Source organism: Etheostoma spectabile, chromosome 10 (genome assembly GCF_008692095.1).
Source record: "Etheostoma spectabile isolate EspeVRDwgs_2016 chromosome 10, UIUC_Espe_1.0, whole genome shotgun sequence".
In the NCBI taxonomy this organism is placed as follows: Eukaryota; Metazoa; Chordata; class Actinopteri; order Perciformes; family Percidae; genus Etheostoma; species Etheostoma spectabile.
The window spans coordinates 21819706-21840697 of NC_045742.1; the positions used below are offsets into that span (position 1 = coordinate 21819706).

The 20992-nt window shown below is 39.5% G+C and overlaps 2 protein-coding genes across 8 annotated transcripts; one reads left to right on the plus strand and one right to left on the minus strand.

The window, feature by feature from the left end:
- Positions 1 to 888: 888 nt before the first annotated feature.
- On the plus strand, positions 889 to 16144 carry tnip1 (TNFAIP3 interacting protein 1). Of its 6 annotated transcripts, none has more exons than XM_032527273.1 (18): positions 889 to 1029; positions 4832 to 5014; positions 6103 to 6246; positions 6404 to 6489; positions 6700 to 6759; positions 7496 to 7705; positions 8768 to 8862; positions 9297 to 9474; positions 9721 to 9813; positions 9932 to 9997; positions 11303 to 11434; positions 12537 to 12665; positions 12752 to 12886; positions 12981 to 13106; positions 13214 to 13297; positions 13766 to 13981; positions 14236 to 14320; positions 14822 to 16144. In XM_032527273.1, the coding sequence occupies exons 2-18, from the start codon at positions 4867 to 4869 to the stop codon at positions 14911 to 14913; spliced, it is 2079 nt and encodes a 692-aa protein (XP_032383164.1). In that variant the 5' UTR covers positions 889 to 1029; positions 4832 to 4866; the 3' UTR covers positions 14914 to 16144. The 6 variants fall into 6 exon arrangements, with proteins under 6 accessions (XP_032383164.1, XP_032383163.1, XP_032383167.1 ...); XM_032527272.1 differs by lacking the exon at positions 889 to 1029 and adding an exon at positions 3503 to 3651; XM_032527276.1 differs by lacking the exon at positions 889 to 1029 and adding an exon at positions 3503 to 3651 and having other exon boundaries at positions 13856 to 13981.
- Positions 16145 to 16652: 508 nt separating this feature from the next.
- On the minus strand, positions 16653 to 20706 carry gpx3 (glutathione peroxidase 3). Of its 2 annotated transcripts, none has more exons than XM_032527285.1 (5): positions 20482 to 20706; positions 18889 to 19036; positions 18679 to 18796; positions 18089 to 18188; positions 16653 to 17193 (listed from the first exon to the last, which is right to left on the minus strand). In XM_032527285.1, the coding sequence occupies exons 1-5, from the start codon at positions 20554 to 20556 to the stop codon at positions 16975 to 16977; spliced, it is 660 nt and encodes a 219-aa protein (XP_032383176.1). In that variant the 5' UTR covers positions 20557 to 20706; the 3' UTR covers positions 16653 to 16974. The 2 variants fall into 2 exon arrangements, with proteins under 2 accessions (XP_032383176.1, XP_032383177.1); XM_032527286.1 differs by having other exon boundaries at positions 18889 to 19033; positions 20482 to 20613.
- Positions 20707 to 20992: the final 286 nt, after the last annotated feature.

Sequence of the window (20992 nt, forward strand, 5' to 3'; positions counted from 1 at the left end):
TAATTCATTGTAACTGATATTTTGATAGCAGCTAAAGTTGTTCAATCAGGCTCTTGTTAGCCTTTTCAAACACACTGTAGAAGTATAGTTTGACTTCCTTGGCTACCTCACTCCTATAAATACAGTTATCTATACCCCTACACATTTAAATGAGCAAAAAGAAAAAAAGTTGTTTAGACTCAACACTTCACTAAATGTGTCTCAGTTGGACTTGTTTACTTGAAAGTGAAGTAAACAAAAAAAGTACAAGACAGCTGTCTCCATTCTTGTCAATGTCTCAGTTCATTGCGTATGTGTGAGCGCAGCTGCTGTCAGGCCATCTTTGAGTCAAAGAGGAAAGAAGAAAAAAGATATATGTGGCGAGGAAATCCCCTGCAGTATGCCAAAAAAACCAAGGCAACAAATAGTCTTCATCAGTCATTCACACTCTGGTTTTAATGGCACACCCAACCTGAGATTGCTCCATTTGGTGATAATTAAGAGAGATTAAAAGATCACTTCAATAGCACATTGTTAAATGCAGTCCATGTCAAAACATACAATTTAGAATTTCCCTTTTGACAACTGGGGGAAGTTTGTACTCTGGTGTTTTTCAGAGCAGCTTGCACAGCAGGTTGATTGAAATTTACACATGTCAAAACTGCTTCGTCCTCTAAAAGAAAATTGGTTTGTTGCTTTGGCCTTGGACAATTTTTATCTTACAGTGGCATCAGGATTTTAAATTTTTGTGGCCTTGTCTGTTCATTCAGTTTTGTTGACATGCATTAATGAATGCATGCAGCATGGCGTACGTGCAGCAAGCACCTGCACAAAGATTAATAAAATGCATTCAGGTTTTGTTGTTTGTGTTACTGAATAAAGGCGGGCCACACAGTTGGACAAGCACCAGGTTGTGTTCAGGCTTTTAGCTACAGCATCAGGCCATTTTACTGGGTTATGGGAATTCCCCAAGTCTCACTGAAATTGCTTCCCCCCCATTCACCAGTTTCCTTAAAAAGTGCCTCTCTCCGACACAAGCTGAATGTGTGGGTGAGTTGTTGTTTATTTGTTTTATCATTTTAGGTGCAGTAACGGAGCACATTAGATATATAATCATTTTTGTCACATTGTTTATTCAAGGCAGGTTGAAGATTTTTATATATCGTCACTAAAACAAGTGATGTTGTTCTGTGATAGAACATTACAGGCAAACGTAACATAATGAAAAGATTGATTTCTGCCCTACACGCCAAAAGAAATGCCATAAGCTATAATTGTATGGTTTTTTCTGTCTTAGGGGGTACTGTATTGCTTGCCTAAGCAAATACTCTTTGGTAAATGTGATTTTGAAAATTAGTTTATATTTTAGCTTAAAAATAATAATGATAATGAATACATTTTATTTTTAAAAGAGAAAGGCATCTGGCAATCTGTCACACAGTTTTTTGTTGTTAAACTCTAGAGTTACTTTAAATTAAAAAGTAATATGAAGAGCCTGTTAGAGTTAACTTTGAGGGACATCTGGTGCCAGCGCACATGTTGTTCACTTTTTTGGCATAGAGACTCAGCAAGGATGTCCCTGGTTCAAGGCCTCGAAAGGACAGTGTTAGTCACTAGTTGCCTAACAAAAGGACATTTTGTATTGAGCAGCACAGAGCTAATGACTATCAGCTGCTGGTTTCTGCTGTAAGGAGATGGGAGACTGGACTGTCCTTGTGTCTCAGCAGGGTGGGGTGCATACATTGTACTTATGACACTGTGGACTTCAATCTGATGATTACCCCTACTCACATATCATCTGCGCACTCTTCTGCCTATGTGCAATGAAGAAAATGCTTTAAAATATTTTGGGAAAAAGTAGTTGGGAGGAGGAAACAAAGTGTGTTACCCAGAAGGACTAAATGATGTGTGACATTGATTTTCTTTTGTTTTTGTGCTGGCAGGCCTGTTTATTATTTCAGCAGCCTGAGATAGGAACACTGTGCGCCTATAAACAAGGATAAGGTGTTTGGCTCTGTGGCATGCTGTGTGAACTGAATGTTTGCTTTTCCTGTTGCAAGCTGATAACTCTTTTGGGAACACATTATCACATTTTCATGCTGTTCTACATACCATATGGTCTAAATGTTATTGTCGGTCTTTTTAGTCGTATGTGGTTTTAATTGCAAGCAGAGGAATCTTCAATTGAATCTAAAGCAGTTGAAGCTGCGTTGTTATTTATAAAACGGAATTGAAAAGGAATTCATAAATATCATTAAAGCACACACATTACAGCGTACACACATTACAGGCTGTCGACCCACTTTCTTGTGTTCTCACCAATTCACTTTTACTCTAGCTTTACATTTTAGTGAGTACAGTAGTAGTATATCAAATCCTATTTTAAATTATTAGCTGTGGAATGTAATATAAGCTATTTAATTTAATTATGTAAGCTATTTCTCTATCACAGGAGCTTTAACATTAGCTGTACTTCTGTATCAGTGCTTTTTTTCCCTACAGAAAGCAATGGTGGCCAAATAAAAAGAAAAATGAGGGCGTGATTCAGATTAGTTTAGATTTATTCATCATAAATCATGTCATGCTTAGTATAACATAATATGCAAACTTCCCAATAAGACCTTCAAGGCTGATGCTTTGAAATCATTATGGAGCGTTTTTGCCCTGATTGTCTTTGTGGACATCTAGCAGTATGTCTTTACTTGTAATTCATATGATGCTTTTTGGCAGTTAAATAAATAAATTTGATTAGCTTTAAAAACATGAACTACTGAGTTGGGATTACTAAGTACCCTCGTATGGAATAATCTAATTGTGTGCCGTCATTAGATTAATTGCATCAGAAATGGTTTGCACTTCCAGTTAACTGAAAATAATGATCTTCATAAAAATAACCGCAGATTACCTTTGTTTATTCCCACAAGATGTCACTATTGCTCTAATTCATTCATGTTTGGCCAGTCCGGAGCCTGAAACTAAGTTCTGACAACTGTGGCACAGGGCTCCTCAACAAACCTGTCCCAACCTAAGACTAACCTGTGACAAAAATATTACATTTCATTTACCAAATATTTCTTGTTAATCTATTTTGTGGATTTAAAAATCTAAAGGTAACTTGAAGTGGGCCTCTTAGTTCAGAGGAAATGTGTGATGCAATCACAGAAACCCCCACCAGCCCCTTCTCTAAATTTATCAATGAAGAAAAAAGCTATTCTGTGAAAATTGTTGGGTTTGTCCCTGCACTATGGGGGTGTAGGGGTGAGTTTCCAGAGGTAAAAAGAAGAATAAGAAGTTGTTTTATTAAAATCATTATGACTCAAGAGAAACATCAGGCTGGTTTTGATTCTTGCTATGTATGAATAGTCATTTACATATTTATATGTAATTATTATTATTTATATTATACATAAGTCCATCCAGTGTTATTGTAGTAAAATCTCTACTGTGAAATATGATTATGTGAAGCATTTTGCTCCAGTGTTTACATTACGATCAGTGGTTCCTGTTGGTGCCCCGCTGACAGAGAACTGTGCCCTGATTGGTCCGCCGGGCTGTCAATCAATCGCTGTTTACATCAAACGAGGTGGAAATTCCCGGGTTACAGCATAGACCAGTAGACCACTTCCGCAATAGATGTCTGGGCAGAGAGACGAGGCCACTGCGAGCTGAAAGGTATCCAGACAAAAGACACCTCTTTGTTCTTTTGTTTGTCATTAAACTCCGCTTTCCGACTGACTTAGTGCATCGATAAAAGTATCTGTAGTGGGTAAAAAAAGAAGAGCTAGCGGCTTCCTGTCCCGCACTGTCATCTAGTGTTAGCTAGCCGAGAGCTAACGAGGATGTTGCTAGCGATTTGCATGACAACAGCGAAAACTAATATTAGCCTTCTTCAGCCAATCAAGGTAGCTATCATTTGCTAGATTGTGCTGTATTTCACTCTCGTCCATTGTGTATATGTCTGTTAGCGGAGTTAACGTAACATTTCGTATTTTTTCTTTGCTTTTGTCCTTTATTACTCTCGGATATGAAGGTTGTAGTAGTCATATTTAGCTATTACAAACACTAGCACATTCTTGCCATATGTTTCACTCTGGCAGGGTTAGATCTAACGTTACGGGTGGATTGTTGCTGCTTTTGTCCTCTCTGCTGTCAGTTGGTTTTTTATTGCTTCACCAGGCTTCCCCTATAGTTTACTCCTCCTGCTACAACGTTAAATTATAAACTGACAGAAGGGCATCAAAGGTTGCTTTTTTCCCCCTAGCTTGGTAACTAACGTTTTCATTAGCTACGTTACATACAGTAGCATATCTGAGCGTGTGGCATTTATTTAATCTGCAATCAAAAGTAAAGGGAACACAAATTGTTATATTTCTAAATGGTTGTAATATTGCTACACCATAAATTCTCGTTTAAGGTTATATATTTATTGTAACGTTAGGACTATGAGAACCAAGAGGTAACGCTATTTCCTCTCGTGCTGTAACGTTACAGCTAATGTTTCTGTTCAACTGTTTCCTTCCTCTGCATAAACAGTTGGGTGTCGACATGGGATGTTATTTGCTCTCATGCTGTATCTACTATACTTTCAAATTGCCTCCTATAAGCAGTACACGTTTAACTTTGGACTCAAATGTGATTTGTTCTCAATGCTAAAGTTGCTTCTCTTATTACAAAAGGTGGACACCACAAGTCCTCTGTCCTCCCATGTTTAAAGGTGTTACTATCATCACGTTTTTCACTTTTTTGTCAACTACCCCTGCATTTGAAAATAATCTTATCTTCCGCGGAGTAGCTTCTGGCGCTTTGTTTTTAATTAAGCTGTAAATGACAAGTTGTTCTCTTCTCTCCACAGTTCAGAGGACCATGTCTAGGAAGTGAGCAACGGCAATGGAAGGGAAAGGCCCGTATCGCATCTATGATCCAGGTGGGAGTGAGGTCAGGGCCAGGGAGGAGGCCGGAGGGGGAAGCAGCTATCGACAGCTACTGGAGGAGAACAGCATTCTGCGGGAGCGAATGAAGGGACTTAAGAGTTTAGGTAGGTTCCTAAAGCCAGTATGGTTACTTCAAAGCTGTGGATGGAGGGCTACTCGGGGCACTGTCCATGGGCAGCCCCCTCGCTCTGACATCTTTTCATTAAATGCATGTTGTTTTGTGCAAATGTTTTTTTTTTTTTAATTGAAAACCACATTTGCATATAGCTGACAGTAGTGTTTAATTTCACATGTAACATTCTCACTTGGAGCAAATAATCTCTCACACAATTTAACACTGTCCGTCAATAAAAGGGTGGAAAAGTACTTTGATGGGAGGGTAGAATTTTCATCAGCTGTGTGCTTGGCCATCAAGTGGTATTTCAGACTTGACGTGCTGCGATGATGGCTCAGTTCACAACAACAAAAAACCCACAGATCACTTTGTTCTTGTCACCATTTGGCAACTTGGGACCATTTGGCAACTTTAAAAAAAGTAAACCATCCATTCATAATTTTATTGGTATCTATTTCGGAGTCTCGCGCTCGCCATCCACTCACAACGTAACATTACTACGCTTTGGTGTGACGTGCCTGTTTTGTTTCCGGTGTGGCGTTTTGTAGTTTTTCTAACGTTACTAGTTGTTGCAACAGCATGTGAAAAAATACTACAAAGTTTGATAGGCCAAAAAGAACGTTAATTTCGCAATACATTTTTTTTACGCTGTTATTAATGCGTTTCAAACATAGTATCTTGTTAAGTATATAACAAACGGTGTCCAGCTTGCATAATGTCGCAGCACTAAATTAATCGTTTTGATTTTAACTTGATGCACCCAGAAAGAGGCCATCCATAACAGATTACGTGACTGAGTTACCAGTCAAAATATGCAAATGCAGATGGGAAAATGTAGTTCAACCTGATTATCTTCATTGGTAGTATGTTGAAAAGCTTGCATGCAAGGTATGCCTATTGTGACTCACCAAAGGAGTGCTACTGCACTCAATTTCTCATTATACTTATCATATCACATTTGATAAGTGCTCATGCTGATAGGTCTAGTCTTAGCTAGTGTTTGTTGAAAGAAATAAGTTCAATCAAGTGAAATTCAAATTAAGAGCTGCTGATACAAGATCTCTCTGAAACTTTCAGGTGATTTGCTGGAAGAGTCTCAATCAGAGGCATCAAGGCTTCGGCAGCGAGTGGAGGAACTTGTGAGAGACAACGAGGCCCTGAAGTCCTCCAGCTTTGCCGCCAGTCTGTGTATGGGAGGGCACATTCATGCTGAAACACAAAGTAGGTCACGCATAATCAATGGTAATTGGGAATTAAACTTGTAGACATATTTTCATATTTGTGGATTATTACTCTGGACAGTGTTATAATCAATCGGCATGCTGTTGTACTTTACTGAAACTTACATTAACCTTGGTTTTGATATGACTTACTTCAGGTAGACCCTGTTTACACCCCACTGCAGAGCAGAAGGAGGAGCAAACAAGCTGTTTAGGAAAGACCCTTCAGCCGGAGAAGCCCAATGTAAGTCATTTGTACTGCGAGTGAGTTTTTGGTAAAGGCAGGAACATCTTTATTATTACAGAATTGTAAATAATATTAGCGGCTGACGTTAAAAGAGACTATGACACCTGGCAGCTTTCAACTGGAGGATGTTTACTTTTATTCTTACAAGTTCATCGATGCCATAATAGTCGCTGTGAGTACGATGATGCGACTTTTTGGTCTCGACAGGAGGCGTCAGCAGAGTTTGAGGTCGTGAATGTAGATGGGAAGACTTCAGAAGCCTTGACTGTACGTACCAGTCTTTTTGTGACACAAATTAATATTATATTATAACTAGCAAAATTACTCAATTTCTTTTTTTTTTTTGTAGTTCCAAATAATATTTAATTTGACAAATTTCTGATATGTTATGTTGAGATATCGCAATCCTCTTGATACAGACTCCCAAAAGTAATTTTGCGCCATTTATTTAGGATAAATTCAACCTTGCCTTTTTATAGCCATTTTCTTAATATTAGGAACATATCCTTGGGGTGGTGACTCATAAACAAACTCAATACTGGTAGCTCCAGTCTGAGTCAGCCAGGGGAAAGTCCTGACTAGAATTACACTGCTGATTCATTCACATACTACATCCTAGAGGATGTGTTAATGGGACACTATGCAGGTATATTTGAAGCACACGTTGCCAAAACTAATGTTATTGGCTAGCGTGTCATATTGTAAAATTCTATAGCTTTACTTTGGCATACTATGACACCTGAATAGAATATCTTTGGTCAAAGTGTTACCACAGGCAACAAAATTCTGTAAGATCTAAATTTAGATCCAACAGGATAAACTGGTTTAACTTTTAGATAAATCAGCTGCTGCACTTCATAGAAATAGTAGCATGATGACTCTTACAGCATTTTGATCTTTCAGTCTTGTGCTGGTTGACATACTCCTGTAATTGTTAGCTTTCATACTGCGTTGGATGGAGAGGGAGGACTGACTGACTGGTTACCTGTGTGGTTATCTCCAGGCCGGGTCGGTGGCAGCCATAATCCCTGTCCTGCCTCAGGAGAACATCGAGCTGGCCAGCCAGCTGAAGAGACTAGAGAGCTCCTTCAGCATATTTGCAGAAGAGTCCAACCCGAACCAGCTGTTGGCTCACCTCGGTCGCATGGCTGTGGAGTTTCACCATCTTTCCTCTAAAGTCCAAAAGAATGAGCAGAGGACTTCCCTCCTACAGGTACACAACAACACACAACGACTGTATGACATAAATAAATGCCATACCAAAGCAACCATCACGCTTCTTAGAGTTAATCTACTTCTCCAACATGGCATTATAGGCACTTAAGAGTTGTCCTTTTTTTTTTAATTAGCTTTATACATTGGGAAAATGTGTATACAGAATGATTTATCATGTTTAATTGAATTTCATAAAATGTAATGTATTAACTATAAACTGTTTACATGAAATAATACACTTTAACTTTAATGACATTTCAGATTGTTAGACATGATTATATGATCATTTTAAGGGCCTCATATAATAGTAAAATGTACGAAATCTCTGCAAACTGTAAATGATGTGAGCTGTGTTTCAAGAAAGGAGACTTTTGGTGGTAGATTTCATTTGTTGATAGAGGACAGAATTATTTGTTTTTAATGTAATGACATTAAATGTAATGACATACATTGTTATATTCTTTTCTGACAAATGTTGTTTTCCCACTGCAAACTTAATTTTGGTGTCTTACACAATCCGTTTGGACTTTGCATTTGCATAATCGGTTACAACTACTACTGGATCACACAACCCAAGCTTTCTTTATTGTTTTTACTTGTTTTAACTGTAATAACTTAATTGCTATAGCACATTTCTAAACAATGTTACAAAGGGCTTTACAACATAAGCAGAGTAACAGTTTAACATGGGGGGAAAAAACAAGAGGAGATTGTGGCTTCGTAGCCAGTACTAGTGGAAGTGCATCACCACTTGGAGCTTCTGAAACATATTATGGCCTAATTTAAATATACAAAAGTAAAGCAGTATTTGCAGGGGATTTGGTCATGGTTTTCAATATGTGGACTGAAATATAGGACCATATGTCTGGAAAGTATCTTGTTTGTTCTAGTATCTTGTTCCTTAGAGGTGGGAGGTATTTCCTCACAAATCTGCTCATACACATGTACAGTATCCAACATAATTTTACTCCAGTAACTTTTGCATTAGGTTAAAGGTAATTGATTCTGTATGGGCATACAGTTGTAAAAGATAAATCTATTTTCTTTTTTGGTTTTGTAGACTCTATGTGAGCAACTCAGACAGGAGAACAACGAGCTTCGAAAGAAAATGGAAGAGGATCATCATATCAGGAATCGAGATTTGGAACAGCTGAGGTAATGTTTCCTTCTCTTTTACGTTTGACTGGGCTTTGTTGCTTCTGCTGGAGTAGAAACGGTATTGTTAGTAAGGTCAGAGACAACATTGTGAGACCTGCAGATAATACAAACCCCTCATTCTCATTTCTCTGGTCTATTTTATTTTTTAACTGTGAGACTATTTAGTTTCTCATGACCTTTTGAATGCAACGTTAATCAACCCGCCATTAATGTTTTGGATGACCAAACCCTACACGACTTTTACTTTGTCTTGGATGCTGACCAGCAACAATGCTTTCACTTTTGATGGAGTTATTCCACTGCTTTCTGTTAGCGTCATTGTGCCCAGTGGGTATCGTAGGTTCTTCCCAAAAGTGTGTAAAAACTTCAACAAACTCTGGGAAGGGACATTGCTCACAAACACTATCATTTTCATTTTCTTGCCAATTCAGGCAGGAGAATCAGAAACTTAAGGAGCTGGTCACGGGAGCCGCCGCCACAGCAGCAGCAGCAGCAGCAGCATCGTCTGCAGCTCCTTCTGACACCGACGCTCCAGAGGCCAAAGAGGAGCCTGTGAAGGAGGAATCCGCCGCTGTAAGACCCAAGATGGAGGCCACCACACCGCAGAAGGTAGTTTAAATTCAGTTACATAGTAAATCATTTTTTTTATGTACAGACACACTTTGCCTCCATATTAATAAATCTGACATTTACATAACAAATACATTTTTAGTTAAAACTTTTTTCTCTGTTTTAGCAATACAAGATTCTTCTGAATGACCTTATTTAAAAGTCCTCCGCTCAGTAACTCATACCTCGTTGGATTAGAGTAACAGAAGAATGTTGTGGATAAGGAAATGTGTTGTGTGCCCCCAGAGTGGAAAAGCTGCAGAGAAAACCCCAACTAAACCTTGTGATGTAGAGGTGTATGAAAAGAAAATCAAGCTTTTGGAGAAGCAGAGAAAGGATGTGAGTCTTTTTTGCTCTTACTGCTCATCCTCTTTTGCCATAGAGGAAAGTCTGTGTGCATTTAGTTTCCTATATGTTCAGTGTCATTTATTTTTTCACTTTCTGTTGCTGCATACAGGTACTGGAGGTGAACAAGCAGTGGGACATTCAGTGGAACTCCATGAAGTCACAGTTTGAACAGAAGGTACAGTAATGACTCTACAACTGTTGTGAAGGATGTGGGAAGACATTACTGTGTCCTCTACTGATATAGAGCTGCTGAAGGAGAACTAATACCTAATTTTCTCCAAATTCTTCTGAAAAACGTTAACATGTTTGTCATTTCAAAATCTTACCTCAAACATTTAGTTTACTTTTGTGACATCACATCATTTGAATTGTATTATTTTTAGGAACTCTTCGCCATGCCACAGTTGTTATTGGATTCAAAGTACTAATAAATTGTACAGAAATTGTTCTACATGTCCTGTACAAAACGTACATTGGAGTATTTATTCTGCGTTTTTCATGAAACTGTCCTGACCCAAAATAATGTGTCCTTAGAAAGACAGTTCTTTATCTGTTGCCATAGGTTGAATATAGGGTTGCAACAGTATGATATAAAAAAAAATGTTGCGGTGCACTGTACAATATTTTATTATTATTATGATCATCATCATCAGTTACAATGATCCTGAAGGCATAAAAACAGGGCTTTGTGGCATTTTTGCAATTCCTGTAGATAAGCAAATGTACATGGTATATTCTTTTATCATGGTTTTTTTATTTTTATTTTTTTCTTAAGAAGTGAAATGACAGATGGCAGGGATTTCGTAATTTGGGAATATCTTCAAAGAACAGAGGACTCTGATGTTAGTGTGCAACAGTTGGCAGTGAAGCAGCTGCGTGTGTGTGTTTTCTATATGCTTGTCCAGTGGAAAGGTGCAATCTTGCAATAGCTCGCTATCTGAGTATACTTACCACAAGCCTGTCACACCTCAGTAAGAATTCCCCTCACCTCTCTGGTACCCGCTGACTTCCTCCTGTGGTGCAGTCAGAGGGCAGCAGAGACACACATGTACACACTCTCACACTCGTACTCACACACCTCTGCGTGTGCACACCCGCAATCATGAACAGACCTACATTCACACTTTGTTGAGACGGGGACACCATGCAGCCTTGGGTTTAGACCACAGAACCCTAGATATATACATTTGCGTCATTAGGTTTGTTCATATTTTATACAAAAACAGAATTGCGTGTGTTTGCAAATGTGTCCTTGTTGCTGTGGTTTAGTTTATAATTTCACAACACTCCTATCTAAGGCCGTATCCTAACACATGCAACAGCTGATGTTTATCTTAACCAGAGAGTTGTTATCACTGAATCATTTTTTTTATTTTCATTTTTTTGGTAGTTTGTGTTAATGAGAATTGTCTCACAGAATTGGGATTAGTAGACTCAGTGAATGCTGTCCTATAACTAAATGGTTTACATTGTCCCTCAGATCACAGACCTCAGACAACGGCTGGCTGAGTCCCAGAAAACTGTGCTTGAGCTGGAGGCAGAGCGAGAGCAGAGGCAGCGCGACTACGACAAGAAGCTGCTGCTGGCCAAGTCTAAGATTGAAAATGTACAGGTGAGAGTGCAGGGACACAAAGCTAAGGGGAAATGGGTCAAACATTTTAAAGGTGACATATTACACAGCATTTTCAGGTTCATACTTGTATTTTGTGTTTGTACTAGAACATGTTTACATGCTTTGATGTTCAAAACACTTCATTTTCTCATACTGCCCATGTCTGGTGCTCCTGTATTCACTCTCTGTCTGAGACGCTCTGTTGGTGCATCTCTTTTTAAGCCACCCCCGTGAAAAAACACAGTCTGCTTTGATTGGTCAGCGGGTTTACACATCTGAGTTTCCTGGAATCTCCACTGTCTTTGCACTTGTTGCAGCTGGAAACTGACTGCAGCAGAGTATATAGCAGGACTTTGTACCGTGAGCAATCTCCAATAAAGGCTTCTAAACAAAATACTACGCAATTGGAGATGTACTAGCAGAAATGTGACCCAAAATTGGGGAGAAATGACCAACATTGGCCACAAATCTGCCATCAGCATTCAGCTACTTAATAGTTAGCAGTAGGCTAATGTTAGTTTGTAATGACAATGTTTGAGCAGCTCTTTCTACCATCAAAAATAATAAGGCAAAATACTACCCAACCAGACATGTTTAAAAAGTAATGTGACCTGCAACTGGGGAGAACTTAACAACACTGGGAGCCAGGGTTACAGGTTTCCCTAGCGTTGGCACACAGCTACTATAGTTAGTAGCAGTAATAGAATATAACAGCACTATTAACAGTAAAAAAAGGCTTCTAAACCATATACTACATAATGGGAAATATTTCCAGAGTAATGTGACCCGGAATTGGGGAGAATTTAACATTGGCAGCCAAGATTACATCTAGCGTGTAGCTACATGCAACAATGTTAACACCGCACTAGCTTTAAAAAAACACTGCAGTAGTTTGTGCCTGGAGCAGATGACCAATCATAGAAGGCCAGGTATAGGCCACGTTTATGAAATCGGACAGTATACCTTTATAGATATGACAGAAAATACAGAAAGCATAATAGGTTGCCTTTAAATCCCATAACACAGAATCATGGGGGAAAAGGACAGCTTCAGGATACTTTTAATGACAGGCGTTTCAATGTTTTGGGTGTGTATACGTCAGGGGGAGAAGGAGTGCCTCAACTCGGAGACCACTGAGCTGAAGCAGAAGATTCGCTACCTGCAAGATCAGCTGCTGCCCCTCAGCAAACAGAGGGAGTACCAGGAGAAGGAGATCCAACGCCTCAACAGAGTGAGTTCTCTCTCTCTCGCTCTCTCTGCGCAGCTCTTCCACTGATACATTTTCTTCTGTGTAACACTGTTTTTGTCTTCCTTCAGGCTTTAGAGGAAGCCTTAAACCTGCACACCCCTTCATCTTCCCAACAACCACCTGGTCAGGGTAACTTTGCCGATGCAGCCAATAACCTGAAGAAACAGGAACTGCTCACTCAAATTGCTGTACTAAAGGAACAGGTCAGACAAGCAACAAAACATAATCACATACATGCATTCTTTTTCAATTAAACAAATATTCTCTCAACTGATTTTTAATTGTTTTTTACTTCAGGTAAAGATCTTTGAAGAGGATTTCAGAAAAGAGAGGAGTGACAGGGAGCGAATGAATGAGGAAAAAGAGGACTTGAGGCGGCAAGTTGAGAGACTCCAGGGTCAGATTACAAATTTGACCAATCAGGTAAACTATGTTTAAAGCATACTCTCCTATACTTGTGGCATGATTTATGCTTTAGATTTTCCTGTCTAATGTGGAATTTGTTTTTTGTTTTTATGTGTGTTATTCAGCTTCATCAGGCACAGAACGAGTGTCAGAGAGAACGTACGGAAAGATGTAAACTGGAGAGACTGCAGATGCAGCCTCACAAACAGGTACTGGCTGCAGCTCAGGTCTGAGCCTGGTAGTGTTGCAGACAAATCTTAAATGAAATGGTGCCGTAAGCCTGCATAGGTGATACGGCCATTTTGCCCATGCTTTCAAGTCATTAATTAGGGCCAAGGCATTCACTGAAAGTTACTCTACAAGCCTTTGGGATACATCTGGCAGTAGGAGAATTTATCTTGCAGACTAGTGCCCCCTAGTGATAGAATGCAGTCACATAGATATTAACTGTTCACACTGAACAAATAATACTCCAGCACAAGAGCCTCACTCCGGCTAGGTTGTTTGTCAGTGCATTCAGGATCAGCGGGTGGAACAGTCCCACTCCTCAGTGGGAGGCAGCTGCAGTAGCGTTGAAGGTTAGCAGTGGCCCATGCCATGACAGGGCCACTGCGCTCGCTGAGAGTAGCAGCCGTGCACTGATTGGGGATCACGTGTGTACTTGTGATCCCTCGTAGGGGCAGCAGCAGGAAAGACGTACGTCAGACCCCACGTCAGGCTCAGTGAACGGCCCGCTGAGCCCTCCCTACTGTGGTCCCTTTGTGCAGGTGGGACCGCAGGGCCTTGAGGGCTGGCCCATACACTTCCCTCCCCGGATGCCCAATGCAGCAGGCGCCACAGCCGCAGCCGCCGCAGCACCACCCCCTGTACGAGACTTCCAGCCTGTTACCCCGGTAAGGGTCCTCTAAGGCCCCTCTATCTCTGTCTCTGGACTGACTCTGGTTCACTGAGGAAACAAGGCTACTTTCTCTCTTACCTCTACTCCCCTTAACAAGCAGATGTAATCGGGTCTACCTGTAGCTCAACCTAGCCACGCTTAAATTCAATAACCATTGTTGGGTTAAGGCAAAGACTTTGAGGGCTGCTGGTGGTGAAGAATGGGTGTATTTAGTGATTTCAACTAATGTGGTGCTTACTCTTTGGTCAGGGTTTTCCTTGGCAGTCGTCATTCCCGCAGCCGAGAGGGGCCAGAGCAGTAGGAGAGAGTTCAAGACCACCGCCAGAGAATGCAGGTATGGTACCGCCAGCAAAGTGCAACATTTTGTTCTTAATGTTTGTTATAAATCACATTTTTGCAATGTTTCATTGCTAAAAAATAATTGGGGTGTTATTCAGTATTCTTCCTTATTGTAAAAAGACCAGTACCAACAGTGTGTTTGTAGTAGTAATCCATCCCTCAGTACGAGTTCCCTATCTGTGGCTATAAATTCAAATTTTATAGTAGTGCTGTCAGTTAAGTGCGTTAACGCAAACCCATTTTAACGGCACCAATGTTTTTATCGCAAGATTAGCGTTCTTTTTGGCCTAGCAAACTTTGTAGTTTTTTCAGATGCTGTTGCAACAACTAGTAACGTTAGAAAAATGTAGAATATTGCCGTCATTATCCTTTCTTGCAAATCCTCATCGACTCATGAGATTACACCACAAAATGTATTCATTTCACATGAGAAGTGTGTAGCAGCAAAGTTTGTGCCTGTGAAGATGATGCAGTCTCGTCCTTTGTGTGTCTGCAGACCAGTCCGCGGCAGCGGCAGCAGCTGCTGCTGCAGCAGCAGGAGGATTTGGAAAAAGGGACAGACAGAATATTGACCCTGGAAAGCACTAACGCATCACCGTACCCACCAAATGGAGTCTGAGTAGTAGCATGAAATCAGTTTGTTTTTGAGTTGACAAGGTGTGATTTGATCTATAATTTTCCTACTGAACTGTAGATATCCTATTGTAATGTTGTTTATACTTGCGTTTTATAAGGCTATTTGTGAAACACTTCGCTATTCTGAATATATGTACATGGAATATTATTTAGATTTTTTTAACAGGAACTGAAGTCATTTGTTAAATAGGTTGGAATAATTAGCATTGTTCATTTTTTTCCAGGAACTATACCTATGTGCTTGTATCTCTGCAAGTGTGTCACAACTTGACACATAGTTAGTTACTTGTAGGGCTACAGGAAGCCATTCCCCAATAAGACAACATATACTCATTCCAACAATGAATGAACATATAGGTACATTGAATCATAGAATTTACAATGTGAATGTTGATTGATTTATGAAGATTGCTTCCGTACCATCGATGTTATAGAAATGTCCCATACGTGTAACTGTTTAAAAGTGGTTGTTGAAAAACAAAAATTTTGGGAAATGAATTTTGATGGTTTCATAACAAAAACATGATTGTGATTATTGATAATTTATTTATAACCTGCTGTTTTGATAGTTGCATTGACTAAGTGTAAATCATTGTCTTTAGTAATGCTGTTCTTTCTATGTTGTTAGTGTAATCCCAATATATTGGAGCTATTGACATTGTATGTTTGTATCAGACACAATACACAATGCACAGTACATACACAACCTTTTTTTTCCCCATGATGATGGACCTAATCTCATTAAACACAACACTTCTACTTGACCACAATTGATTTGATGATTTGACCACTCATTCATACTCATCTTACTGCATCCTGTTCTATTGCCCACAGTTTAGCCCCAACGTAGAGTATTCAGAAGTTACAGCACCAAAACCTGTAGGCAGCAGCGATGAAGGTCTTCCTCTTCATACATTCCATGTTTACTTATTGAGTTGTAATCAGCGCAATAGTACACCTAGTACTGATTAAGCAACAGAAAGGGGAAGATTTTAATTGGTATTTTGAGGCCCTGGATCTGGTGTTGCAGTAGTACAGCCGCTCCTCAGAGGAAAACCTGGCGTTGCGCCACTTCAACAACCAGCAATCCGTGCCGCGCCGACTGTCCCGTGTACTGATGTAACATTAAGTCAAGAGGCCTGATAACAGATATAGGATCCACACCTCAAGTTGTTTCCATTTTGAAAAGGACGATCCAATCTCAAATCGAGCCATTGTTTTAACTGAATACCCATTAAATTTTCTTTAGTGTATGTCAGGTAGTCAGATGAAGGGCTTCAAAATTTGTGCAGATGAATTAGAAAAGGCTCCAGTTTATCAAACATGTTACAGGGAAGAAATTCCAGATGTGTGAGAGCTGAAACTAGAAGAATTGCACTTTGAAAGGTATGCTGTAATAAGTGGCAGTTGTATTTTCTTGGTTTGTAGCCCTTTTTCTTTTTTGCTGTAGGCAAAAGCACATGTGAGACTTTTTGTATTTGACTGGCTTAATAAATCTATTCTAAATGTCAAAAAGCATCTTACCCTGCTTATTCATGTTCAGTTTTTTCCCCATTTTTATTGCACAATAGAAATGTCACGGCACAAATTTGCTACATCATGTTCACTTTTCCATGACGTGACACCCAGATTATCAGTTTCTCGTAAAAAAAAAAAAAAAAAAAAAAAAAAAAGGAAACAAAGGTCAGGTCATTAGTGTGTTCTCTATGATTTATTAGAAGTACATAACATTTAGGCTGTAATGACTAACAGTTCCTGGGATGAGAAGATGACATGATGCTGTGGGATTTCAGGGTAGCTCGAATGCACTAAAGAGCTGGCCTGAACCCCAGAGTCAGAAGAGGCACCACAGACTTCCTGTTTTCAAGCCTCCTCTTCATTCGACATGCCATCTTCATGTATCAGAATCTGTCAACATTTACTCCTTTACATTCTACACTAGCTCTACTCGTCCTGTGTTTATCATTACAGGTAATTCATTAGAGGGACAATATCAAATGTTAAATCCGAGCTCTAATTAAACACCTCCTGTGTGTATAGTTGGAGCAGGTATTTGCGAATGTCAGCTTGGACCTCAGAAATGTTGACACTCGGATGCCACCTCATTGCTGGCTTTCCGTCTGGTCCCACCAGAAACTTTTCAAAGTTCCACTTGATGTCGCTGAGCTTCACAGGGTCCCAGAACATTCTGCTGGGGTTACCCAAGATGTCTCCAACTGGAGGGCAGGAGTTCTGCATGGCATAAAGCACAAGATTATAATAAAAGAGCAGCAAAGTCTGTGCACTGTCAAGTGACCAACCACCTCACAGAGCTGTATGGGCCCAGAAACGACTTGGATTGGACGATTTTGTTAAGTCAATTAATAATGTTCATGACGCTTTAATAACTTCTTGCTCTTCATGCATTACAGGAAAAGTAGTGGGAATGTTTTCCAGTGGATCATACATCAAAAATCAAAGACCTATTCATATCTAATAATAGCTAGTTGTAGATATAGATAGATGTTTGTCTGATGAGTTTGTGCATAGCTGGAGTACTAAATAGCATTAGCAGTGGTAGAAGAAGTATTCAGATCTTTTACTTCAGTAAAAGTAGTAAACACACAGTGTAAAAATACTCTGTTACAAGTCCTGCAGTCAAAATTATAAAGAAAAAGTACAAAAGTATTAACACCAAAATACACTAAAAGTGCCAAAAGTAAACGTACAGATTATGCAGAATGGATAATTTCAAAATAATATCTCATATTACTGGATTATAATTAGGGATGCATTTCTGTGTATACATTGCTAATGTTGAAGCTGGTAAAAGCAAGACTGATTTTCAACTACTTTATCTACTGACGGACGTGTAGTTTAAAAACATTAAATTATATTTTATTAAGTGTATTCATATTTTGACTTTGTAAAGTAACGAGTAACTAATGTTAAACACATGTGGTAGAGTAAAAAGTACAACATTGGCCTTCAAAATGGAGTAAAAGTATAAAATAGCAAGTAAAGTACAAGTAGCTCATAAATGTACTAAAGTACGGTACTAAGTTACATTCCACCTCTGAGCATCTATAAACTACTTCACATACACACACACACACACACACACACACACACACACGCAATAACATACCTTAAGGAAAGTGAAAACCTCTTGCTCGTCTTTTCCATTCACATCACCTTTCTCGAACAGCAGGAAGTTGGGAACAAATCCATTGCCCGGTCTAACATGCCTGGAATCCAGAAAGAGGGCAGCTTATCAGTAGATGTGCCTCTGAGCACTTTGTGGCTTGGCAGCAGCCCTAGATTCACTACAAGCTGAGAAAACTCCACACAATTCTGTTGCCATGGCTTTGCTATGGATAGAAGATGACTGATGGAACCTGAGACATACATCCTGAGCGTGTTAGAGAGGCCTCGAACAGAAACTGAGCTTATTGCCAAAGAAGGTTTTATCTGATGAAGCTTTGCTGATTGACAGAGGATTTACGAATATTGCAAATTCCTCTCTACATCCAGCTTTGAAGGTTTTATGTTACAGAACATTACAATATATACACTGTCTTGTGAAAAGCTAGCGATTTAAATTTAGGAGATTCTCATGTTCTCACATTTTTTTACTTCTACTGGCTGAAAAACATTCCAGTATTAAAAAGGACTTACGTTTCCAAAAAGCTGATATTTTCTTTCATTCATTTGCATTTAAAGAGAAACATTTCTCACTTTAAACCTGGCAGAATTTCCTGGTTTGTCCCTGGTTCCTGTTTCCCAAATTGGTTGCAAGGGAAGCCAAGAATGGTGAGTCCAAGAGGTTTCAGCTCCTCGTGTAGTGCATTCAGTTCTGATAATAGAAAGTGTAATATACTCAGGTAAGAAAGCTTGTTTTTTTATACTGAAAAAGAAAATAATGATGCCAGTCGGGCCGTTTCTTACCCACATACTGGAAGGTGTATCCTCAGTATGTGGCCACGTTGATGAAGAGGACACTCTTGCCCTTGTAGTCACTGAAGTTCACAGTGCGACTCTGGTTTAGAGTCTTTGCCTGGTATTTGTAAATGGTGTCATGTGTGTATTCACACCGCTGGAAGTGCATACACAGGTCAAAGCAGGTTATGTATTTGTTTCAACAGATAACACAATCATCCATCAGTATTTATTTTGTGTAGAAGGTTGGCTTATGAAAGAAGCTTTCTTTTGTATGCATTTCTTACAAATGATGGACTGGATATCTCCATTATTTTCCTTAGTTTATAATTATCTACAACGCCCATTTTCTAGCCAATAGTAGGCTTTGACCTCTCTTACTTCATACAAATGTTTGATTATGGGTGGTGCGCTGTTGTAACATTTCAATCACCTACTACTTTTAAATGATTTTTTTTCCACCTGAGACAATTTCATTGAACTTTAAAAACAAATCACAAACATTAATACTACACATATAGTTGCAGCCCTACATGTGTCCCAAATATATGTATACATCTTATATTTAAAACAAATACTTGTAATGCATTGAAAAGATAAACCAAACAACTCCACTGTTGACTATTGACTGTTTACAGGGCAGTGTGACCATTTGCAATGCAAACACCAGGGGCCTATTTCCCAAATGGACCCCAAAGTCTCGACCAAAAACATCAGTAACAGCTGCAACACTTTGACCTTTCTCCCACCTACTACCTCGGTTGTTATGTGGGCTAGGCTATTGACATCTGTCCAACTGGAAAACACAAGCCCAGTGTCAACAGAGCCGTGGGACATTGTTATTAAAGAACCAGAGGCACATTAAGAGCACTCACAGATCTCAGTTTATTTATACCCATTGGGAAATATTGCCATCTATATCTTGCAATAAACCATACCAGGCATAATTGTATACATTATAAGAGGTGGGAAAGAGAGGCTGGGACTGTCTGTAACATGGGTGTCCTTGTTACATTTGTGTTATATGTCAATTGTACAAGCATGTAGACCACTGAGGCCAACATTTGTCATTATTTAAAACAGTACTTGTAGTTGATACACTTAAAAACAAGCTGCAGAAAATAGTTGTTATCAACTTTTTGTTGTGGCTGATTGCCTCATATGCTGAGAGAATGCCCGGCAAGCCCAGATGTCACACTAATGTCAACACTACATGGAACATGAGAAATGACAGATGCTGTTAAATACCAAGCAAAATAGGCTACTATGTAGAAGTTGGATTGTACATTCCCTACCATCTTGTTTACCAACATTTAGGTCCTAAATCTAATTATGACACTATTATGTCCTTCACTTGCATGCAGGTTACTTTGTAGGTCATATCATACATATTTAAATGTATTGTAATAAAATGTAATGAAAAAGTATTCTTTGTTTAAAAACAAAGAATACTTTTTTCCTGCTTCAGTTTAACACAGCGCAGGTGCATTGTTAGAAAATAGGTGATGTCATCTGGTCTTAACACAGCCTATATACATCTGGATTGCTAAAATGAAATTTGCTGTGCGTGTGTGTGCATATCAACAGGTCGCCTAGGCCTACCTGTGTGAAGGCTGCTTCGGCGTCGCAGGGTCGCAGCAGACCGAGCAACAGCAGCGGGAAGATGTGTCGCATCATGCCCTCCTTCCCTCGACACTCGACTGGTCACTGTCAGCTTCTCCCTGCTTCTCCCCCAGGATTAATGAACTCCTCTGGAAGGGGGCGAAGTTGGCGCACAGCTGGCTCGGATGACGCCCCCTGCTGACGTAACGGTGTACCATTCAGTGATAGGCCGCTTAATAGAGCAGTCATGTTTGGTGGGCTACTTAGCCAAATGCCCTGTGAGTGGCTGACAGGCCCTTTACACAGGATTCAGTTTAGATAAAGCCACATGCATTCAATTTACAGAAGGGTAACAAAAAGCCATAATACATTTGTGAATTTGCCCAGTCTCTTTGAGGTATTTAAAAATATATATTTCACATGTGCCTATGTTATGATCCCAGAGTGACGGACCCTGGTTAATTGGGAAAAAAACCTCATGAGCTAGGACACTATTACAGCAGTGATTATT